Source organism: Bufo gargarizans, chromosome 5, assembly GCF_014858855.1.
Source record: "Bufo gargarizans isolate SCDJY-AF-19 chromosome 5, ASM1485885v1, whole genome shotgun sequence".
Classification (NCBI taxonomy): Eukaryota; Metazoa; Chordata; class Amphibia; order Anura; family Bufonidae; genus Bufo; species Bufo gargarizans.
In genome coordinates, this window is record NC_058084.1 from 489,702,002 (window position 1) to 489,728,119 (window position 26,118).

Consider the following 26,118-nt stretch of genomic DNA (forward strand, 5'->3'; position numbering starts at 1 on the left):
ATTCAATATGGACAAGACAGACAAGGAAAGACCTATTTATGAAGGAATGTTAAACACAGAGCGTGGCGCTGCCGCAAACATTCCCTCTCAGCTTCCACTACCCCTGAGGTTCACCAAAAGGCCAAGCCCAGCACCTGAACATGGCGGCGAGGCGGCTTCGACAAGAATGTGTGAAATGTCCGTGGACGGTTCTCCAGACGAGGCTTACAGTGGAAGGAAAGTCCTCAGTTCTATCCGACCCCATTACAAGTTTATATTCATAACCAGAGAAATATCAGTATGGAAGGGAAGGGTCTAAAGGGGTAAAAATGGCCTCTCTTAGGCAAACAGACTCCAAAAAATCCAAGACTTCCAATTTACCTGAAAAGACACTTAAAAGGGATTTTCCAAGGCTTTAATACTGATGACCTATCCTCTGGATAGGTGGGGTTCCAACACCCATGACCCCCGCTGATCCGCTGTTTTAGAAGGCACCGATACGCCTGTGAGCGCCGCAGCCTTCTCCGTGCTCAACCAGCACAGCGCCGTACATTGTACAGTGGCCATGCTTGGTATCGCACTCAGCCCCATTCACTTCTATGGGGTTGAGCTGCGCCCTAGGCCACGTGGATGATGAATGTGACATCACTTGGCCTAGGGAAAAGCTGAGAGAAATCCATGGCATTACTGTGAGCACCAGTACCTTCTCAAATAGATGATCGCCGGGGGTCCCAGTTGTCAGACCCCAACCGATCAGATACTGATGACCTATCTAGAGGACAGGTCATCAGTATAAAAGTCTCGAAAAACCCCTTTAAGGGTGAAGATAAAATCATCTAAAATATTTTACTAGGGATATATGTATATATATAGCTATTATTCAATATATACTTTATATCCTATTGGTCTTCACCCCAAATTTGGTACTACAGAGCCCCAGGGACGAGATAAATAGTGACCAGAGGACTGTGAATCAGCAGAAAATGCACATTATAATAATAATGATTAAAATACGATAACATAATACATGATTACATTATAAATAACATATTATAGTATAATGATAATAAAATCTAATAAAACATAATAAATAATAAAATAATAGTATAATAAATTATACTATGTTTACCAACCTGTGGCTTTCCAGCTGTTGCAAAACTACAACTCCCAGCATGCCCTAATGGCTGACGGGGCATGATGGGAGTTGCAGTACTGCAACAGCTAGAGAGCCAAAGCTTGGTAAACACAGCGCTACAATACTGTTGAGGCGCTGTAGTAAAATAAAAGCTGTGCTGTGGTTGGGGAGATGAGAGGCAGAGTGAAAAGCAGTGCCTCAGCAGTTACAGCTACATTACTGTTTGCTATGGACGACAAACAGCTTGTCCTTTAGACATAACATATAGGGAGACTATACTGTGAATCGCAGAGGGAGAGGCAGATAGAGAAGCGCTGTAGTAAAAAAAAGCTGTGCAGTGAAAGGTTGCTATGGGCAACAAACAGTTTGTCTTTCAGCAGAACATGCAGGGAGATGAGAGGCAGACTGCAGTGCAGGGGAGATGGAAGATCCAACAGACTCTGTGCAAATATGTTTCCTCTATGAATGGGGGGAATAGCAGGTTTTGCAAAGTTTGCAGGCATGACCAAAGTGTTAGGGCGGCTATACACACTCAATAGCTGAATGATCAGGTATCTCTCCCAACTCCCCCAAACACATAAACGTTTATCTCAGTCAAAATGTGTATTCAATGGGGAGAGAGGAGAAAGCCAGGGGAACCGACTTCTAGAAGAAGCTCATCTCCCAGGAGAACAAAAGGATCAGGCAAAAATTTTCATTTCGCTCCAATCCTTCTCTCCCCCGACACCATCTGTTCTCTCCCCCGACACCATAAACATTAAACTGTTGGCTGAACCCGCCAAGAACATTGGGTTCTGCATACAATGCACTAGTGTGTATGGGACCTTTAGAGGAAAAAAAAAATGTATTTTTTTTTTTTTCATCTTTGCATTCCAAGAACTATAACTTTTTTATTTTTCGGTCGTAGCCATATGAGGGATTGTTTCTTGTGGGACAACTTGGTAGTTTTTAATGGCACCATTTTGGTGTTCACTTATTGGTTAACGTTTACTAACTCATTTTGGGAGGGATAGGAAAGAAACAGCAAAACTGCCACTGAGTTTTTATGTTATACATTTTGTGGCGTTAATTTTTTTGGCATAAATAACATGATAACTTTATTCTCTGGGTCAATAAGATTACAGTGGTACTAAAAACAAAGCTTTTTTTTTTTACGTTTTACTACTTTTGCACAATTAAAAAACATTTTTTAAATAAAATAAAAAAAATAAGAAAAAAAATATGTTTTTGCATCGCTGCATCCCAAGACCAATAACTTTTTTATATTTCATTCTAAGGAGCTGCGTGAGAGCTCAATTTTTGCAGGACACCCAGTTTTTATTGGTATCAATTTGGGGTACATAATTTTTGATCGCTTTTTATTTAATTCTAGCATTGCTTTTTTTTTTTCAAGTTACATGATAATTGTGTAGTGTGGGGTCATTACCAATGCAGTGATTCCAAATATGTGGTGGGGCTTTTATTTTTGGCTTTTTTCCATTGAAAAGCATTTTTTCAATGGAAAACTGTGTATTTATTAACTTGGATTTTTTGGGTATTCTGGACAGGTTATCAGTATCTGATTGGAGGGAGTCCGATACCCGGGAGCCCCGCCGGTCAGCAGTTTGAGAAGGCATTGGCGTTCCTGTGAGCACCGCTGCCTTCTCCAGCTTTTCCTAGGCCAGTGACAAAACATTCATGTGTGACGTGGTCTAGGAGTAGCTCAGCCCCATTCAAGTGAATGGGGCTGAGCTACGATACCGAGCAGAGCCGCTATAAAATGTACGGCGCTGTGCTTGGTGAGCTGAGAGAAGGCTGTGGTGCTCACAGGAGCGCCGATGCCTTCTCAAACAACTGATCGGCGGGGGTCCCGGTGTCGAACCCCCACCAATCAGATACCGATGACCTATCCAAAGGAATGGTCATCAGTATTAAAGTCTTGGAAAACCCTTTTAACCACTTACTATTCCCACGAGGGGAGATCTTTTGATCGCTTGAATAATACATTGTACTGCTTATGCAGTACACTGCATTATAATGCCAGTGCTATACTGACAGGCATAAGCAGGCTGTGACAGAGAGGCGCAGGCTGATACAGATTTACTTGGTTGGGCCCCAGGCTGCCATGCAAAGATATCAGCACACCGCAATCTCATTTGCGGAGTAGTGATGGGAGACAGAGGGAATCCCCTCCATCTAAACCACTTAGCTGCCATAGTCGCTATTGATGATGACATCTAAGAGGTTAAACAGCCTGGACTGTTATAGCAGAAGTCTGGCTGTCATGTGAGAGCCGAGCCGCTGTAGCCCTTAGACTTTACTGTCTTAAAAAGGTGGCGACCTAGCCCAAGGCTTGTTCGGGATCGCCATATTGGGGGGCACTAATGGGCTAAAAAACTGTGGATGTTGTCTTTACCTCTCTAATTGGGCCAAAGACAACAAAGAACAATTCCAGGTAAGAAATAACTTTAGAAAATATTTTAATAGATGGATGTACACATGAGCAATGCTGGGTATGTAATCTAGTATAATAATAGATAACAGAATATAATAATCATAATATGATAAACAATAACATAATAGATAAATAATAAAATAATAACTCACGGCGTCTGTGACAGCGATTTCATAAACCTTCTTGAAATCGACCATGTCGAAGAAGAACAGTTTGCCGCTGCCTTCTCCTTTTTTAACTGAAATCCCCGTTAACAGGAGTTTATCATCGGGGCTGAAACAGCAATCAGTCCTATAGGGAGGTGAGAATGAACGGAAGAATAAACACAGTAAATATAACCTGTAATATTATTACACTCCAGACACCCAGGGCCCTCTTCTCGTAGTGACTCCACCATCACCACCTCCTCAGGCAGATTCTCTGTTGGTGGAGAAACCTTCTTTCCTACAGACATAGAAGGAAGGTAGGGAGGAAAGAATGAAGGAACAAACAGGGAGGAAGGAAGGAAAACAGGAAGAAATAAAGACTGTGTCTAAAGTCCATGCGCCGGAAGGACCTTGTGAGGTAACAGGGTCGAGTACCATTTTAAAGTTACTTTGGATTTGAAGCAGCCGCAGGATATGGTGGTACTAATGATGAGTAATATAAAATAATACTAATGATTACTCATGCTATTCATGGTGCTTACGGTGAGTCGTATGGTCAGTACGGGATGGCGGCTTCCAATGTCATGTGACCCTGTGATGTCACAAGGTCCTTATGGTGCATGGAGTTTAGACACTACTAAGTAACAAATGGAGGGAGGAAGCAAAAAAATAAGAAATAAAGGGAAGAAGGAAGGGCGGAAAGAAGGGATGAATAAAGAGTAAGGAAGGAAGGAAGAACGGTAGAAAGGAAGAAAAACAGGAAAGAATACAGGAAGGAAGGATGGGAAGAAGGGATGAATTAAGTGTAAAGAAGGAAGTAAGAAAGGGAGAAAGGAAAACAGGAAGGAATAAAGGGAAGAAGGAAGGAAGACAGGAAGGAAGGAATAAAGAAAGGCTCCATTCAAACGTCTGCAAATGGGTCCGCATCCATTCCACAATATTGGAAACGGGTGCAGACCCATTCATTCTCAATGTGGCAACCCGGCGCATGACAGGAAGCTAAGTTTAAAAAAACCTTGTGTAAACTACAAAAACATGAAATACAAAACAATACCTTATAAAAACGCGCTCAAATCATTACGGTCATTAAGACCCAAAGGACCCAGGGCCCCAGAGCGTATTATCCACCTGGCCTCCTTTTGCAACAACCTGCGGCCCTCCAGCTGTAGTAAAACTACAACTCCCACAAAGCCCTGCTGTAGGCTGTTGAGGCATGCTGAGAGTTGTAGTTTTGCAACAGCTGAAGGGCCGCAGTACTGTATGTAGGGCTGTGAAATTACCAGTAACTGACCCAGAAGAGGAAGAAGAATAGGCAGCACTCAGCACTGAAGTATTTCCAAAGCTCAATACATGGATTACACACGGCTGGGGGCAGTATGCCTACTTTCACATGCAGCAGCGGCCACGGCCGTTTCGCGCACAATCGCACTTAGTCAGGCCCCTACGTCAGCACGTAACCCCGTGCTGCCTTCTTATCTCATCTCATAGGCGCCACGTTGTCATGGATACAATAGCGACCCGGCGCATGACAGGAAGGTTTAAAAAAAAACTTGTGTAAAGTACAAAAACATGAAATACAAAACAATACCTTATAAAAACGCGCTCAAATCATTACGGTCATTAAGACCCAAAGGACCCAGGGCCCCAGAGCGTATTATCCACCTGGCCTCCTTTTGCAACAACTGGCGACGCCGATCGCCGCCCTGAGATGGAACTATGTCAAGTCCTGCACATCTGAGTGTTTCTACATTCCCTGCGTGCACTTCTCGTACAGGTGCAATCACCCTCAGTTCTTGTAGGGTTAAAGTGCTCTCTAATTCTCTCCAATAAGCACCTTATGGTCTTGCCTATGTAAAAACGACCACAGGCACAAATCCTCACATAGACCCCACAGGTGCTTCTACAGGTGAGGACACCGGCCACTCTCTGACTAATTCCACCTGTACCTGGGAATAATGAGCAGCTACCACCCTGAGAAGTACAGCCTCTCCTGCAACCGATGTCTCCTCTTCTCTTCTGAAAACCGGCTCCTGACTATTTAGTCTCGCATTGTGCGACTCCTTCTAAAGGTTATTAAGGGATTTTCATTCACCTGATGCATAAGACTAGCATCTTTTTTTAGGATATCCCAATTCTTAAATATGGCCGCTCGTATGGACTAAATTGAAACGAAAACGTACATCTCTTTTTCTCATCATGGCCCTTCACATAAACTCTCTGTTCTCCTTTTACATTTTTGTGTTTATTTCCAAATTCCCGGCTCTATCCATCGTTTCTTCTAACAATTTCCCGGGATAACCCCTACCCAATAGGCGACACTTTAATTCTAGGGCTTGTTTGTCATATCCCTCTTTTTCACTAGTCTCACAAACTGTCCATATAACATTATAGGGGTGAAAACTGTTGTAGCGGAGTAGGGAGCTGGTCGCCGTGGGTTTGCGAAATCCCTCCGTGACCAGCTCCCCACCCCGCATCCATGAAAATTCATGGTAAACTTCATGCCCATGTCATTACTTTTATTTAAATAATGCACAAAATGTTCACATTGGGACTCAGTTCCCGACCATATTAGGAAAAGATCGTCAACAAACCGTAAAAGCAGTTTTATGTTGCTCACACATGGGTTGCTGGTTGAAAAGACGCACTTATCCTCTAATCTAGCTAAATAAATATTTGCAAATGTGCGAGAGACCGGAGTTCCCATCGCAGTACCTACTTTTTGCCTATACCAGACATTACCAAATTTAAACACATTATTGGCAAGAATAAACATCAAGGAGTCTTGTATACATTCACAAAAATTGACACTTCTGCCAACATCCGATGAAAGCTGTAATGGCACCGGACGGGGTTAAAAGCAGAGTGTGCTTGGCGTGCATGCTGTACCTGCGCTCCCTGGACTTTGTGTGGCTGTCATGGCCCATAAAAGGTAGGAACTAGTGTTAGGGACCACTCATGGAGGCGACCTTGACGTGGTGAGTGGCTTATTACGCTTTGGCCAAAATGTACACCAATGCCTTATTCAACATCCAGCATAGAGGCAGGGCAGAGTGCTGGTTGCAGAGTGCGATTGCATTTTGTGTTTTTGCGTTTGTATCTGTATTTCGCCATAGCAATCTGCACCTGCTAGGGGTTGTGCGGGCTGAATCCCCCATATTTTTTCTTTGTAGTATATATTGGAGGCGTGGCGATCTCCAAGCAGTCATGCACACCTGACCAGTTAGTCTGCCCTGGAGGCTGGTTTTAAAGTCAGTATAAAACTGAGTCTGCTTACATAGCACCTACCAGTAGCCATTAAGCTCCAGGAGAAGTATATAGTGGGCTCAGCATGCATGTTGGTACTTGCATCCCTGGATCCGATGAAAGCTGTAATGGCACCGGACGGGGTTAAAAGCAGAGTGTGCTTGGCGTGCATGCTGTACCTGCGCTCCCTGGACTTTGTGTGGCTGTCATGGCCCATAAAAGGTAGGAACTAGTGTTAGGGACCACTCATTAAGGCGACCTTGACGTGGTGAGTGGCTTATTACGCTTTGGCCAAAATGTACACCAATGCCTTATTCAACATCCAGCATAGAGGCAGGGCAGAGTGCTGGTTGCAGAGTGCGATTGCATTTTGTGTTTTTGCGTTTGTATCTGTATTTCGCCATAGCAATCTGCACCTGCTAGGGGTTGTGCGGGCTGAATCCCCCATATTTTTTCTTTGTAGTATATATTGGAGGCGTGGCGATCTCCAAGCAGTCATGCACACCTGACCAGTTAGTCTGCCCTGGAGGCTGGTTTTAAAGTCAGTATAAAACTGAGTCTGCTTACATAGCACCTACCAGTAGCCATTAAGCTCCAGGAGAAGTATATAGTGGGCTCAGCATGCATGTTGGTACTTGCATCCCTGGATCCGATGAAAGCTGTAATGGCACCGGACGGGGTTAAAAGCAGAGTGTGCTTGGCGTGCATGCTGTACCTGCGCTCCCTGGACTTTGTGTGGCTGTCATGGCCCATAAAAGGTAGGAACTAGTGTTAGGGACCACTCATTAAGGCGACCTTGACGTGGTGAGTGGCTTATTACGCTTTGGCCAAAATGTACACCAATGCCTCATTCAACATCCAGCATAAAGGTAGGGCAGAGTGCGATTGCATTTTGTGTTTTTGCGTTTGTATCTGTATTTCGCTATAGCAATCTGCACCTGCTAGGGGTTGTGCGGGCTGAATCCCCCATATTTTTTCTTCTGCCAACATGCTTCACGACTACCAGAACCGCCGCCACTCCCGCAAGATGTGGAATTAAAGTGTCGTCTATTGGGTAGGGGTTATCCCGAGAAATTGTTAGAAGAAACGATGGATAGAGCCGGGATTTTGGAAATAAACACAAAAATGTAAAAGGAAAACAGAGAGTTTATGTGAAGGGCCATGATGAGAAAAAGAGATGTACGTTTTCGTATCAATTTAGTCCAATGGCTGACTCCATACGAGCGGCCATATTTAAGAATTGGGATATCCTAAAAAAAAGATGCTAGTCTTATGGATCAGGTGAATGAAAATCCCTTAATAACCTTTAGAAGGAGTCGCACAATGCGAGACTAAATAGTCAGGAGCCGGTTTTCAGAAGAGAAGAGGAGACACTGGTTGCAGGAGAGGCTGTACTTCTCAGGGTGGTAGCTGCTCATTATTCCCAGGTACAGGTGGAATTAGTCAGAGAGTGGCCGCCGGTGTCCTCACCTGTAGAAGCACCTGTGGGGTCTATGTGAGGATTTGTGCCTGTGGTCGTTTTTACATAGGCAAGACCATAAGGTGCTTATTGGAGAGAATTAGAGAGCACTTTAACCCTATAAGAACTGAGGGTGATTGCACCTGTACGAGAAGTGCACGGAGGGAATGTAGAAACACTCAGATGTGCAGGACTTGACATAGTTCCATCTCAGGGCGGCGATCGGCGTCGCCAGTTGTTGCAAAAGGAGGCCAGGTGGATAATACGCTCTGGGGCCCTGGGTCCTTTGGGTCTTAATGACCGTAATGATTTGAGCGCGTTTTTATAAGGTATTGTTTTGTATTTCATGTTTTTGTAGTTTACACAAGTTATTTTTAAACTTGCCTTCCTGTCATGCGCCAGGTCGCTATTGTATCCATGACAACGTGACGCCTATGAGATAAGAAGGCAGCACGGGGTTACGTGCTGACGTAGGGGCCTGACGAAGCGCGAATCGGCCGTCGCCGCTGCTGCATGTGAAAGTAGGCATACTGCCCCCAGCCGTGTGTAATCCATGTATTGAGCTTTGGAAATACTTCAGTGCTGAGTGCTGCCTATTCTTCTTCCTCTTCTGGGTCAGTTACTGGTAACTTCACAGTACTGCGGCCCTCCAGCTGTTGCAAAACTACAACTCCCAGCATGCCTCAACAGCCTACAGCAGGGCATTGTGGGAGTTGTAGTTTTACAACGGCTGGAGGGCCGCAGGTTGAGCATGCCTGCAGTACAGGCACCATAACAGAGGCTGAATGTGTCCAGTCTGTGAATACACTGGTATTATACTGCAGAATTTCCCATTAGACACAAGAGGCAGGTGTCTATGTTGTCTCTGCTGTAAGGGCAAATGCACACACTGATGGAGACATATTGTAGAGGATAACTGTACAGCTGGAGATTCCAGCTCCATAATATAAGGCCAGGCCTCAGACATCAGTGATCATCACTGGCAGAGGTCCTAAGACCCCCCCATCACTAGGGCTAAAGTGGCAGCTGAGAGGGGAAAGCGAGGCAGCAGTGGGTCTCCCATCAGCTCCACTTGGCTTTTTCAATGCTCATTGATGGGCAATTTACCCATCGGAGACATCTCCACACAGGGGCAGGGGCTGAACACTTACATTGGGAAATAGTTGGGCAATCCGGAGGCCACGTGAAGAGGCTTCTTAAAGTTTCTCATGTCCCACGTTTTCAAAGTGTCGTCTCCTGAAATGCAGAGGAAAAAGCCTTCACTATCAGAATAGATCCTAATCATAACAATAATGAGGCCACGTTCAGTTACTAATCCGCAGCCTGCCCTATAGGCGACCAATTCCACTTGGTGCACAGCATTTGCTAAAAAAAAAATGTAAAAACTACAACTCTCAGCATAATCTGAGAGCAACACCTAGAGCAGGGATCGGCAATCTCTGGCACTCTAACTATGGTGAAACTACAACTCCCATCAAGCATACTTGCTTGGTTGTTCTCAGGACTCCCATAGAAGTGAGCAGAGCATGCTGGGAACTGTAGTTTCACCACAGATGGAGCGCTGGAAGTTGCCGATCCAGAGAGACTCTACTTCTAAACATGATTTTCCCTTTACATCTACAGTCTTGACCAAAAGTTTTAAAACTGACACAAGTTTTGGTTTCCACACACTTTGCTGCTTCAGTGTTTTTGGATCCAGATGTTTCTGTGGTAACTGAAGTACAATTATAAGCATTTCATAATTACTTTTATTGACAAATCCATCAAATTTCTGCAAAGACTCAATATTTCCGGTGTTGACCCTTCCTTTCTGCAGTCCGCCCTGCATGCTGGATATCAGCTTCTGTGCCAAGTCCTGACTGATGACCACCCATTCTTACCTAATCAGTGCTCGGAGTTTATCATAATTTCTGTATTTTTGTTTTGTTTATCCGTTTTTTGATGATTGACCACAAGTTCCCAGTGGGATCTGGCATCTGGTGAGTTTACTGGCTATGGACCCAAAACTTCCAAGTTTTGTTCACCGAGCTACTTTTGCCTGGTGACATGGTCTCCATCATGCTGGAAAAAGCAATGTTCATCACACTGCTCCTGGATGGTTGTGAGAAGTTTCTCCTGGAGGAGGTTTTGATATCATTCTTGATTCATGGCAGTGTCCTCGGGCAAATCTGTGAGAGGGCCACTCCGCTGGATAAGAAGCAACCCTACACATAAATGGTCTCAGGAGGCTTTACTGTTAGCATGACAAAGAACTCATGGTAGCGTGAGCGTCACCCTTCTATCTCCGGGCAATCATTTTTCCAGATGTCCCAAACAGTCTCTGAAGTCCCCGGTCCTCGACAGTCCAAACCCTGTACTACCTGCAAAATGTCCAGAAGCAACTTCTCCCAACCATTCAGGAGCAATTTGAGGATGTCCAATGCTATTTCCAGCATGATGAAGGCTACTTCACAAGGCACAAGTGATAACTAAGGGGCTCGGTGAACAAAACATTGAAATTTTGGGTCCATAGCCAGGAAACCCCTCATATCTCAATCCCATTGAGAACCTGAGGTCAATCCTCCAAAATCGGGCAGACAATTAAAAACACCGAAATTGTGATAAACTCTGAGCACTGATTAGGGAAGACTAGGTTGTCATTTGTCAGGATTTGGCCCATTACCTGATATCCAGCATGTTGGGGAAATGCACACGTCCTGAAATGGAAGGTCAACACTGGAAATATTGAGTCTTTGCGGAAACTTTAGGGATTTGTCAATAAAAGTTATGAACTACTTATAGTTGTACTTCAGTTACCATAGAAACATTTGACAAAAAGATCCAAAAACACTAAAGCAGTAAACTCTGTGAAAACCAAAATTTGTGCCAGTTTCAAAACCCTTGGCCATGACGGTACTTAAAATGTTGTGTATTTTTGCAGGTGCTTTACTTTTCTTATCTCGTACCGATCTTCAGTCAAATGCAATACACCATTCACAGCCAGAGCTGCATGCAAAAATCTGTGATGAGCTTCCAGTAGTATGATCTCATGTATCCCGGAAGCCCCTTTGTTGGTCCAGTGACTGTATTGTGCATGCTGTGATTTTGCATTCTGAGATATGAAGTGTTTTAGCCGGTTGCAGTACACTAGGTTCACACGTGTCAGCTAGCAGAACTTTGAATACAGCTCTAGATGTACTGTAAGTATAAAACGTGTTCGGCTCAGTTCACACCTGTTTTAGAGGTTCCATCAGTAGTTGTGTCAGATTTGATGGAAAGATTAGCACAGTATGCAGCATTATTCTTAGAAAAAATGACAGAAACCACAAAGGACCCAAATGTAGGCCAATGGGACCCGTTGTATGATGCATGACCTTGATTTCTTTGTCATGTTCCTCATTCCTGGAACTGTCTTTGCAGTGAGTTTGGGGCATTAATCTGCTGAAAGAGGGCACTACCATTAGAGGGCATCACTGCCATGAATAGGGGTACTGTACAATGGTTAGGAAGGTGGTACAGGTCACATACACATGATGACAGGACCCAAGGTTTCCAGCAGAACATTTCCCGCAGCATCACACTGCATCTGCTGCCTTACCCTCTTACCACGATTCACCTGGTGCCATCACTTCACCAGGTAAGTGACACACACACACCAGGCCGTCCACATGATGTAACGTGATTCATCAGACCAGGCTGCCTTCTTCCCATAGTGCATCTGGTGCCATCTCTCCCCAAGGTAAGTGACACCTCCGTCTGTCCACATGATGTAACGTGATTCGTCAGACCAGGCTGTCTTCTTCCCATAGTGCATCTGGTGCCATCTCTCCCCAAGGTAAGTGACACCTCCGTCTTTCCACATGATGTAACGTGATTCGTCAGACCAGGCTGTCTTCTTCCCATAGTGCATCTGGTGCCATCTCTTCCCAAGGTAAGTGACACATCCGTCTTTCCACATGATGTAACGTGATTCGTCAGACCAGGCTGTCTTCTTCCCATAGTGCATCTGGTGCCATCTCTTCCCAAGGTCAGTGACACCTCCGTCTGTCCACATGATGTAACGTGATTCATCAGACCAGGCTGCCTTCTTTCAATAGTGTACCCGGTGCCATCCCCGATAAGTGACGCATGATATAAAAGCCCAGTCCATCTTCTTCTCCCAGTGCACCTGGTGCCATCTCTTTCCCAGGTAAGTGACAAACACGAACCTGGCTGTCCACATGATGTAACGTGATTCATCAGACCAGGCCGCCTTCTTCTCATAGTGCATCTGGTGTCATCACCAATAAGTGACCCACACAGCCATCCACATGATGTAACGTGCTTCATCAGACCTGGACGCTTTCTTCCCACAGTGCATCTGGTGCCATTTCTTCCCCGTGATGGACAGGGGTCGGCATGGGCACTCTGACCAGTCTGCAGCCCCATACACAGCATGCCGCAATGTCCTATGTGTTCTGACACCTTTCTATCATTGCCCGCAGAAACGTTGTCGGCAGATTGCTCTACAGTAGGTCTTCTGTCAGATCAGACCAGACGGGCGAGACTTCACCCCTACACACATCAATGAGAACTGGGTGACCATGACCCATGACCATGACCCTGGTTCTCCTTGATGGGCCACTTTTGGTAGGTACTAACTGCTACATACTGGAGACACCTCATTAGACCAGCCATTCTGGAGATGTTTTGTAGCTCAGATCCCTCCTCTTGACCAATTTTCCTTAATGTTATGGCATAATGGTGACTATGTCCAGAGGTTTCGCCCCTCTGTACATCAGTACATGTGTTCACTACATGAGATATAATAGAAACTTTGGCGAGGACTTGGACTGTTCCGGTCCCTTTAACCCTTTCTCGCACCCTGTGCCTGGAAAGCATCATGCGTACAGGGAGTCATGTCCCCTCTCTGCACACTTAGCAGGTGTCTTACACTAAAACTCAATGTACATCTGGCTTACTTGGTCTCCTTCCAGATAACTACTCAAAGCTGGATTTACGCTACCTTGCCGCTCACTTTTTGGACCGAGTACAAATGAGTCATCAAACTACAGTCAAAACACATTATGAAAAAAACAAAACTACGAAAAAACTTCCCCGGATATAACGAATCTCTGAGGTCTCCGACCAATAATTCTTCCTAAGCTCCTCAGATATGAGACATTCACCAGGAACATGGAAGCCCGTCCTCATCTGTGGGCCTGGAGGAAATGGATTTCCGTTTTGATGCTATTCATCAAGGAGTGATAATTCCATAATACCGCCATACACGGCATGAAATCAGATATATAACGCATGTTGTGAGATTGGACATCTGGCGAAAAGCCTGACGAAAATGAGCGCAACGTGTAAAAACATCGACAATCTGCTCAAAGAGCAAATATGGAAAATGCTTCATTTCCGCGCACGTATAATGACAAATTTTGGCAGATTAAACTTGCGCTCTGTGTGTTGACTGCTTATAATATCACTCGTAACCCCTACACTGTAATAACACGTTGAGGGAGCTGCATAGAGCCTAGGAACTGATGTACACTTAGGGCGCAGAGATGAGGCAGGCTCAGGAGCTGAGTCCATGCCATCGCCTGTGGGTGCTGGCCGTATAATAGCCTTGCTCTGACTGTTAGTCCCAGAGATAACGCCAATCCCAGCGGATTAATTGCTTAGATGCCACAGTCGATACTGATCAATGCATCCAAATGCTCAGAGAAAGGAAGGAGGATCACCTGGCTGTAACAAGCCTACAAATTACAACAGGCCTGCCATGTACGGAAGCCTATTAGGCCCCTGCTCTTACTGTAGCTAACAAAATACACTGCAATACAGAAGTATTGCAAGGTATTCTATGGGCCAGCAGAGTATCGCGGGTTCAAGATCTTACTGAGAATAGGACATTTTTTCTTAAAATGGAAAATAAAAATGTTAGGAAAAATATGAAAAATTTAAATGAGGTAAAAAAAATAAAAAAAATAACTTTTTCAATTTCAAACATTCGTAAAAAAAAAAAAGAGAAAAATGTTAAAAAAAAATAAAAACTATATATAACTGATAATATTGTGTCTGTAACAACCCATAACATTATCAAATTTATCTTGATCAATAAAAAATACATAAAAAAATGTATAAACAAATCATACATGCAGGAAAATGGCTCCAATGCAAAAAACACAGTTAAGTCAAAAAGAAAAAAGAAAAAAATCTGGGTCTTTGAAAGCAGAGATAGAAAAAACTAAATTATTATTATTGTTTTAAAAGGAGGTTTTCCTTGCACAAAAGGACGGGATATTGTCTCTGTAGTGCAACCTACATGTACGTAATGAATGTTATATATTTTTTCCCAGGGGGCTTTTCCCAAAAAATTCCCACCCAGTTGTATGTCCACAAGAAGAGCCAGGACCCGAGAGCTCTGTCTGCCAGAAATCTGAAGGGGCTGCGAACTGTAAAGGGAAGTGCTCACCTCCTCACAATATCTGATATAACTGATGCTTTTATCTTATTATTTCTGACATACGGAGTCTAAAAGGTATTCATCACCTAAAGTGTTTTCCAACTCCTACACAATAATGGCTGGTGGGTCCGAGCTCCTTCACTGCTGCTACAATTTATAGAAAATGGTCAGCTTCCAACACAATCTTCTCTACTGCAATGTGATCAGCATACTGCAGCAGAATAGTGAGCGCAGCTCTGGAGTATAATACAGGATGTAACTCAGGATCAGTACAGGATAAGTAATGTAATGTATGTACACAGTCACTGCACCAGCAGAATAGTGAGTGCAGCTCTGGGGTATAATACAGGATGTAACTCAGGATCAGTACAGGATAAGTAATGTATGTACACAGTGACTCCACCAGCAGAATAGTGAGTGCAGCTCTGGAGTATAATACAGGATGTAACTCAGGATCAGTACAGGATAAGTAATGTATGTACACAGTGACTCCACCAGCAGAATAGTGAGTGCAGCTCTGGAGTATAATACAGGATATAACTCAGGATCAGGATAAGTAATGTATGTACATAGTGACTCCACCAGCAGAATAGTGAGTGCAGCTCTGGAGTATAATACCGGATGTAACTCAGGAACAGTACAGGATAAGTAATGACACACATTGACTCTACCAGAAAACACCCAAAAAGCCACACTACAAAAATGTAAATAAATATAATATTTATTGAATTCCATATAATAAAAAGTATAATGATACAATCACAGAGATATGGTTAAAAACTGATCCCATATAGCAGCATGTGGCAAGTCACACATAAAAGCATACAGCGATCTATGCGTATCAAAGAACACCTGTACAAGTCCACTAAACACCTTGTTTGTTCCACTTATTATACTTATTACCTTTGAGTCTAGCTTTTTGCCTTACCTAGCTTATATTGTGGTTTATACAGCCGGGTTGGTTATCCACCATGCACTAACATGATATGGCCATTGGGCCTGCCTGCTTTGTAGGTTGGCTAGGGAACTTTTTACCTAGCTATATAAATCATTCTGACTGACAGGATTAGTGCACTGATGGATATGGGCCCCTCCGATTAGTGGACTTGTACAGGTGTTCTTTGATACGCATAGATCGCTGTATGCTTTTATGTGTGACTTGCCACATGCTGCTATATGGGATCCGCTTTTAACCGTATCTCTGTGATTGTATCATTATACTTTTTATTATATGGAATTCAATAAATATTATATTTATTTACATTTTTGTAGTGTGGCTTTTTGGGTGTTTTCTGTTTATATGGCCACACACATGGTTTAGAATCATTGGTGTGTTGTGGGAGTAGCGACTCCACAAGCAGAATAGTGAGTGCAGCTCTGGAGTATAATACAGGATGTAACTCAGGATCAGTGCAGGATAAGTAATGTATGTACACAGTGACTCCACCAGCAGAATAGTGAGTGCAGCTCTGGAGTATAATACAGGATGTAACTCAGGATCTGTACAGAATAAGTAATGTATGTACACAGTGACTCCACCAGCAGAATAGTGAGTGCAGCTCTGGAGTATAATACAGGATGTAACTCTGGATCAGTACAGGATAAGTAATGTAACATATGTACACAGTGACTCCACCAGCAGAATAGTGAGGGCAGCTCTGGAGTATAATACAGGATGCAACTCTGGATCAGTACAGGACAAGTTACACAATATATGAACACTGTTACTTGAACGTATACCCGGTATGTAAATTATATATATAAAACAGTGCTTTACCACATGATCGCCCCAGACATGTGTAAGGCTTCTTTCACACTAGCGTTCCATTTTGTCACCATTCATTGTCAATGGGGACAAACGGAGTGCTCCAAAATGCATTCTGTTCCGTTTGGTTGCGTTCTCATACGGGAGAAGAAACCGCAGTATGCTGCGGTTTTCTCTCTGTCATGGGATGTGGAGCAAAATGGATCCGTCCTGGCACACAATGTAAGTCAATAGGAACGGATCAGTTTTCTCTGATACAATGTGACAGAATAGAAAACGGATCCGTCCCCCATTGACTTTCAATGGAGTTCATGATGGATCCGTCTTGGGTATGTTAAAGATAATACAACCGGATCCGTTCATAACAGATGCAGACGGTTGTATTATCAGTAACGGAAGCGTTTTTGCTGAATCCTGACGGATTAGGCAAAAACGCTGGTGTGAAAATAGCCGTACATCAGTCTTCACATCAAGACATAATAGTGATTGTTAACTTTTTGCAGAGATTTCAGTAAACTGTGACGTTCCAATCCCTTCATCTGGGACAGTACGGTCTGCAGTCTCAACAGAAAACCTGCTCCTGCCCAAGAGAACTGCAGCGCACCCAGTGTGAATGAGGGCAATGCAGTTCTCTGACCATAGGATTCAATGGGATGACTCTATGTGATGACAACAGTATATATAACCTACCTCCTCGTGTGGCTATTACAGTACCGCCATACGAGAAAGCAATGCAGGAAGGGTCAGTGCTCGGCGTATGAGCCTGCCGGCAGTGGAATTTTGTGTGGACCTGATAAAATAAAAGGAACAGAAACATTACTCAATATAAAGTATCTCTACTAACAACCATTATTAAAAACATTTTTGTGATTAGTAGGTGTCTCAGGCGTCGGATCTCCACCGGTCTAACAGTTAGGCCTCCTGCACACGGACCGCATTTGCGAATCTGCAATACACGGGCGTCGTTCCGTGGGCATTCTGCATCACGGATGCGGACCTATTCACTTCAATGGGTCTGCAAATCCGGAGATGCGGAACGGAAGCACGGAACGGAAACCCACGGAAGCACTACGGAGTGCTTCCGTGGGGTTTCGTCCCGTACTTCCGTTCCGCAAAAAGATAGACCATGTCCTATAGTTTTGCGGAACGGGCGGATCGCGGACCCATTAAAGTGAATGGGTCCGCGATCTGCTGCCCCGCGGTCGGTGTTGCGGGCCGCAGCACGGCCACGGGGCGCACACATTCCTGTGCAGAAGGCCTTATCCCCTCTCAAGTTGATAACTTGGTCTAACCAGAATATCCCTTTAAGTAAAAAAAAAAAAAAGGGGGTTGTCTTATCAAACAACCGACCCCCTTTCGTATGTTGGGCTGATCACCAATGGTCCCGCTTCCGTCAACTGTTGATTTTGCCGACAGAAGCCGCAGCCAGCCTGACATTTCCTCTGGAGCGGCCACTACAGGGGAAATGTGGTATTACATGGTGGCCACTCAGATCCATGAGAGACTCTTGTCTACCAGTGGCCCTATTCTGGCTCATACAGTGGGGTCCGCAGTGGATATGACATCCATATGTCCCAATAGGGTAGGAAAACAAACCCTTTAACCCTATAAAATAAACTAAAAAGTCAAGATGGAAAGAGTTTTATTGTGACTGAGAAACTGGACGTGGGACCACTGCCAGAAAATCCTTTAACCTGATTCTGGAACATTTCAATTTCAAGAAAATTAAAATCTATGGTTCCCTTAAAAAAAAAAGGCACTGGTTTAATATTAATATATCAACTGTTTTCTGACATGAGAACAAAAAGTTTACCATCATCAGCCGAAGTGTAAGTGAGAAACAGCAGACGGCAGCAGAGCGGCGAGAGGACGTGATGGCTCTCCCGCCGTACGTGCGTCCTTCGGCCCCTCAGACATTCACAACATGTTAGTTATTAAGAGCCTTTTCCAGGAATGAGGATTAAGACAATAAAAAATGGAAGACGGACGAGGACCATTTACGACCGTGCGAGAAGAACAGCAGAGCGCAGTGACACGGGGCCATTAATGGCACTTGTAGGGAACCATGAGTTATAACATCTAACAAAGCCCTTTCCTTCTCAGTAACACGTACATTCATTACGCGATTACAGGGTTTATACATGTACAGCCCTCAAATCCCTGTAATCCGGCACCTGAAATTGGACGAATCTCTTCCCTTACAAGTAACTTCTGTCACCCTCTAGTTATCCAGCGTGAGTCGTAATCTGTCATCTATGCAAAAAGTCTGGTTAGAAATAAACCTTCTACTGTTTTCGGTATACAGCTCCTACACACAGCTATGCGTGGCCATGGTTACAGACTACAAAAAGGCCCGGTGTAGTCTGATCCTCCAGTCTAGTGTTACTCATTCTGTTCTCTTTTCTTGATAAGCTGTACATGGCAAAAAGGAAGGTACATGAATGCAGGATCAGATTAAACCGGGTCTGCGTGTGGTCCGTAAAGACACATAAATCTGCAGAGGAGCTGTAGACACAAAACGGTAGACCATTTCCAGAACATCAAGGCTCCACGTGATGGTGTCCCGGACTGTGGTATTGACTTTGCTTTCTGATTTTCCCCTATTCACTGCAGTTGCCATAAAGTACATACACCTTCAACTGTTTGAGGAGCAGCTTACCAAGCACAGCGCCATCCACTGAATAGTGGATGTGCTTGGTATTGCAGTTCATAATAGCCCACACATACAGTCATGTGAAAAAATTAGGACACCCTTTGAAAGCATGTGGTTTTTTGTAACATTTTTAATAAAAGGTTATTTCATCTCCGTTTCAACAATACAGAGAGATTAAAGTAATCCAACTAAACAAAGAAAACTGAAGAAAAGTCTTTTCAAGATCTTCTGTAAATGTCATTCTACAAAAATGCCTATTCTAACTGAGGAAAAAGATAGGACACCCTTGCCCCTAATAGCGAGTGTTACCTCCTTTGGCTGAAATAACTGCAGTGAGACGGTTCTTGTAGCCATCTACCAGTCTTCGACATCGGTCTGAGGAAATTTTACCCCACTCCTCAATGCAGAACTTTTTCAGCTGTGAGATGTTTGAGGGGTTTCTTGCACGTACAGCCCTTTTCAAGTCACCCCACAGCATCTCAATGGGATTCAAATCTGGACTTTGACTTGGCCATTCCAGGACTCTCCATTTCTTCTTTTTCAGCCAATCTTTGGTTGATTTACTAGTATGTTTTGGGTCATTGTCATGTTGCATGGTCCAGTTCCGCTTCAGCTTTAATTTTCTAACTGATGGTCTCACATGTTCTTCAAGCACCTTCTGATACACAGTAGAATTCATCGTGGATTCTATGATGGTGAGCTGACCAGGTCCTGCTGCAGCAAAGCAGCCCCAAACCATGACACTTCCACCTCCATGCTTCACAGTTGGTATGAGGTTCTTTTCTTGGAATGCTGTGTTTGGTTTACGCCAAACATGTCCTCTGCTGTTGTGTCCAAATAATTCAATTTTGGACTCATCTGTCCAAAGAACATTATTCCAGAAGTCCTGGTCTTTGTCAACTTTATCTCTGGCAAATGTCAGTCTGGCCTCGATGTTTCTCTTGGAAAGCAAAGGTTTCCTCCTTGCACACCTCCCATGCAAGTTAAACTTGTACAGTCTCTTTCTGATTGTAGAGGCATGTACTTCTACATCAACAGTAGCCAGAGCCTGCTGTAGTTCTCGAGATGACACTTTAGGGTTTTTGGAGACCTCTTTTAGCATCTTGCGGTCTGCTCTTGGGGTGAACTTGCTGGGGCGACCAGTCCTGGGCATGTTGGCAGTTGTTTTGAAAGCCCTCCACTTGTAGACTATCTTCCGGACAGTGGAATGGCTGATTTCAAAATCTTTTGAGATCTTTTTAAATCCCTTCCCAGACTCATAGGCTGCTACAATCTTTTTTCTGAAGTCCTCTGACAGCTCTTTTGCTCTCACCATGGTGCTCACTCTCACTTCAACAGTCAGGAGCACACCAAACTAAATGTCTGAGGTTTAAATAGGGCAAGCCTCATTCAACATGCAGAGTAACGATCTACTAATTATGTGCACCTGGTGTGATATACCTGTGTGAGATCTGAGCCAATTTAAGAGGGAATACATGTGAGGGTGTCCTATCTTTTTCCTCAGTTAGAATAGGCATTTTTGTAGAATGACATTTACAGAAGATCTTGAAAAGACTTTTCTTCAGTTTTCTTTGTTTAGTTGGATTACTTTAATCTCTCTGTATTGTTGAAACGGAGATGAAATAACCTTTTATTAAAAATGTTACAAAAAACCACATGCTTTCAAAGGGTGTCCTAATTTTTTCACATGACTGTATGTTAAGTCCAAGTAAGGGGCTATAATAGCATTGTATCTAGTTAACATTGGGTATTTAAAGGGGTTGTGCCACAATTCAAGATTTTACCTCTTTGCCCCCCTGCTGTTAAATATTTCTTATGGTGCCCCCTTGTATTACATACTTACTCCTGCTGTTACATACTTGTTATTGGGCCATGTGCTTTAACATATATGTTATGGCGCCCCCTTCTGTTACATATTTCTTATGGTGCCCCCTTCTGTTACATATTTCTTATGGGACCCCCTTCTGTTACATATTTGTTATGGTGCTTCCTGCTGTTACATATTTGCCATGGCGCCCCCTTCTGTTACATATTTGTTATGGTGCTTCCTGCTGTTACATATTTCTTATGGTGCCCCCTTCTGTTACATATTTTTTATGGCGCCCCCTTCTGATACATATTTGTTATGGTGCTCCCTGCTGTTACATATTTCTTATGGTGCCCCCTTCCGTTACATATTTCTTATGGCGCCCCCTTCTGATACATATTTCTTATGGCGCCCCCTTCTGATACATATTTGTTATGGTGCCCCCTGCTGTTACATATTTCTTATGGTGCCCCCTTCCGTTACATATTTCTTATGGCGCCCCCTTCTGATACATATTTCTTATGGCGCCCCCTTCTGATACATATTTGTTATGGTGCTCCCTGCTGTTACATATTTCTTATGGCGCCCCCTTCTGATACATAATTGTTATGGTGCCCCCTTCTGTTACATATTTTTTATGGTGCCCCCTTCTGTTACATATTTCTTATGGTACCCCCTGCTCCCTGCTGTTACATATTTCTTATGGTGCCCCCTTCTGTTACATATTTCTTATGGTGCCCCCTGCTGTTACATATTTCTTATGGTGCCCCCTGCTGTTACATACTTGTTATGGCGCCCCCTTCTGTTACATACTTTTCATGATAACCCGTGCTTACATACTTGTTATGGCGCCCTCCTGCTGTTATAAACTGCTTATGGCGCCCCCTGCTGTTACATACTGCTTATAGCTCCCCCTGGTGTTCTGATCCTCTCTCAGAATCCATCTGCGCTGGTAAGAATAAGTCTCATGAAGTTCACTGATTCGTATTAGGTATCTGCACAATAGTAGGAATCACTGCGCCCATGTTCAAGACAAAGTGGGAAGTGGGAATGGGCCTCTGAGCACTAAATGTGACCACTGGTACTGGACATATGGTGGACGTTCTGAGAGGGAATCGGAAGAATAGCAGGGGGCGCTGTAACAAGTGAGTGACAGCAGAGGGTACCATAATAAGTATGTAACAGCAGGGGGCACAGTAACAACTATATGATAGAGGCACCATTACAAATACATAGTAGAAATAATTACAAACAGGGCCATTTCTTAAAGAGGCACTCCCACAAAAATGTTTATTCTCTAAGCTGTTAGAAAGGTAGATGATGTAGTCTGTAGTGAAGGTACTCTTCTTACCAGTGACTGTATTTTTGAGTTAGAACCTCCCTTCTGATCCTGAGCTGTGTCATGTGACCAACACTCTGATCCGGAACTGACGCAGGACAGGAAGTCAGTTACTTCTCTGCTCATCCCTATGGCTGATGGCTGAGATTGAGGCCCCCACAGGAATTGTAACTTAATGTGAATTTGAAAGATTTAAGAATGAATAAGCTTATGCAGGCTAAGTGATTAAATATACGAGAACACAAACAAATCGCATACCGAATAATAAAAAGTAAATAGACATCGGTAGCCTGAAAATGCAATATGGGGTGGCACTTCGGTCGCCATGTCGTAGAACATGGACGACACCACATGGTGTACAAGAGATAGGGCAAATCAATACTTACATCCTACCTAGAATAAAGTCTTTAATGGAGTGCCAATTAATTGTTAGTGCACACCACAGTTATTCCCATCAGCCCCAATCTATTGAATTCACGTTACGTTACAGAAACACATAGAGAAACTGGCTCCTTGTCCTCACATGATGCTGTTAGTCGAAGAGTCAGAGTAGTGGTCACATGACAAAGCTGAGGATCAGAAGGGAGGTTATAACTCACAAGTACAGTCACTGGTGAGATTACCTTCACTACAGTTCTTGTATCTTTCTAACAGGTCAGAGAATAAACATTTTTGATGGAGTCCATTTTTTAAAATGATTTCTGATACAGAACTGTTCAGTATCAAAGCTTTTATACGAATCTACAGCAGGTGAAATGTGCTGCGGAATCACCACTGGATTTTACCCTATGAATTAAGGTAAAATTCTTTGTGAAAATCTGCAGCTTCACCTCGACATACTGAGCACGTGGCAGGTGAGGAAATCCCGTCCCCATGAATCATACTGTAAACTGCTGCTCTCTGCTTCCAGGATGTGTAGAGGATGACATGGAGGCTTCGGCGCTCGTTGCACTTCGCTATACGCAGGTCACGGGCTGTTCAGTTTTACGGCTCTATTAATGTTCTGTTCTGCACAGGATTTTACGAGTATCACCCCTCTGCCCCGCGCAACGCAGACACAGATGTCTGACATCAGATAAAAGAAACCCGCAGATTATTAACAAACCGTCATCTCAGCGGTGTCCAGGGGGCGTTCACAGTGTGGACATTACCGCAACTTTTTTTGTAACAAAAATCTATTATCTTCCTGTGTTAGCAACATATTTTGCCACAAGTAGCAGTTCTACGCCACCCTCAGCACTTTCTAAACATGGGGCGTGTAGAGAGCTGGACCAGCTGGCCCCGCATATTTATCTTCCTTAGGGCTCGTTCACACGAACGTGTGAAGCCCGTGCGCATGCTGTGAACCACAAATTGCGGTCCGCAATGCACGGGCACTGTCTGTGGGGCAGGCGCATGGGGATCGCAGACCCATTCACTTGAATGGGTCCGCAATCCTTCAGTTCTGCAAAAAGATAGAGCAGTGCGGAAGCACGGAACGGAACCCCAGAAAGCACTCCGTAGTGCTTCCGTAGTGTTCCGTATCTCCGGATTTGCGGACCCATTGAAATGAATGGGTCCGCATCCGTGATGCAGAATGGCCACGGAACGGTGCCCGTGTATAGCGGATCTGCAATACGGCAACTGGCATCACACGTTTGCGTGAATGAGCCCTTAGGCCTCATTGTTGTGTGTTTTGCAGTCCGCAAATTGAGGATCCGCAAAAGACGGATGGCGTCCGTTCTGCAATTTGCGGAACGGCACGGACAGCCATTAATATAAGTGCCTATTCTTGTCCGCAAAACGGACAAGAATAGGACAGGTTATATTTTTTTTGCGGACCACGGAACGGAGCAACGGATGCGGACAGCACACGGGGTGCTGTGAGCATCTTTTGCGGCCCCATTGAGGTGAATGGGTCCCCATCCAAACTGCAAATACTGCGGCTCGGATGCGAACCAGAACAACGGTCGTGTGCATGAGGCCTTAACAACACTTTTCTGGTGTGAAGACAGAAATCTATGGCAGCTTTGAGCTCTCTGTTTAGGCGCACAGACGGCCGGAGGATGCGCCCAATTCATGACAGGGCACATTATAAATAAGGCATAAAATCTTTTGCATTTGCCAGCAGTTTGCTTCTTTGTGAGACAGATCCATGAAATGCAGCCAACAAAAACAAGTACATAATTGCTATTTATTTAAACAGATCATTTTTTCTTATTTTTTTTAAGGCCAGAGTTAATTCTGGCCTTAAAGGGAATGTTTATTTATATGTAATTTTAGTCTCAGTCATTATATCCCAGTCTGTAGAACAGAAATAATAGTTTGTTCTGTTTTATAAATGTAATTTATTTTTCATTTTCCCTGAGGTCGGTCATATTGGAGACATACACTTCCTTCCTGTATTGTCTGTATAGGGGCAGCCATATCAGAGACACACACTTCCTTCCTATATTATCTGTATAGGGGCAGATATATTGGAGGCCCACACTTCCTTACTGTATTGTCTGTATAGAGGCGGCCATATTGGAAACAGACCCTTCCTTCCTTAATTTTCAGTATATAGGCAGCCATATTGGAGACACACACTCCCTTCCTGTAACTGTCTGTATAGGTGCGGCCATATTGGAGGCACACCCTTCTTTCCTCAATTTTCAGTATACAGGCAGACATATTGGAGACACACACTTCCTTCCTGTAATGTCTGTATAGGGACAGTAATATAGGAGACACACAATTCCTTCCTATATGTCTGTATACAAGCAGCCATATTGAAGTCATAAAATTCCTTCCTGTATTGTCTGTATAGGGGCAGTATAATGAGGTGTCAGCCAACTGGAGTCCAGTCAATGAGATGAGATTGGAGGTGTTGGTTACAGCTGCCCTGCCCTATAAAAAACACACACCAGTTCTGGGTTTGCTTTTCACAAGACGCATTGCCTGATGTGAATGATGCCTCGCACAAAAGAGTTCTCAGAAGACCTATGATTAAGAATTGTTGACTTGCATAAAGCTGGAAAGGGATATAAAAGTATCTCCAAAAGCCTTGCTGTCCATCAGTCCACGGTAAGACAAATTGTCTATAAATGGAGAAAGTTCAGCACTGCTGCTACTCTCCCTAGGAGTGGCCGTCCTGTAAAGATGACTGCAAGAGCACAGCGCAGACTGCTCAATGAGGTGAAGAAGAATCCTAGAGTGTCAGCTAAAGACTTACAATAGTCTCCGGCATATGCTAACGTCCCTGTTAGCGAATCTACGATACGTAAAACACTAAACAAGAATGGATTTCATGGGAGGATACCACAGAGGAAGCCACTGCTGTCCAAAAAAACATTGCTGCACGTTTACAGTTTGCACAAGAGCACCTGGATGTTCCACAGCAGCACTGGCAAAATATTCTGTGGACAGATGAAACCAAAGTTGAGTTGTTTGGAAGAAACACACAACACTATGTGTGGAGAGAAAGAGGCACAGCACACCAACATCAAAACCTCATCCCAGCTGTGAAGTACGGTGGTGGGGGCATCATGGTTTGGGGCTGCTCTGCTGCGTCAGGGCCTGGACGGATTGCTGTCATCGAGGGAAAAATTAATTAGTTTATCAAGACATTTTGCAGGAGAACTTAAGGCCAAATGTCCACCAGCTGAACCTCAACAGAAGATGGGTGTTGCAACAGGACAGCGACCCAAAGCATAGAAGTAAATCAACAACAGAATGGCTTAAACAGAAGAATATACACCTTCTGGAGTGGC

The 26,118-nt window shown here is 44.0% G+C and overlaps 1 protein-coding gene across 1 annotated transcript in view; it reads right to left on the reverse strand.

The window, feature by feature from the left end:
- Nucleotides 1-26,118, reverse strand: part of WDR70 (WD repeat domain 70) — a 214,460-nt gene that overhangs the window by 49,520 nt on the left and 138,822 nt on the right. The window contains exons 11-13 of the mRNA XM_044293792.1: nt 17,279-17,378; nt 9,548-9,632; nt 3,701-3,839 (exon numbers count right to left, since the gene is read on the reverse strand). Of these exons, the coding sequence (XP_044149727.1) occupies nt 3,701-3,839; nt 9,548-9,632; nt 17,279-17,378 (324 nt within the window). The remainder of the gene's footprint in view (nt 1-3,700; nt 3,840-9,547; nt 9,633-17,278; nt 17,379-26,118) is intronic.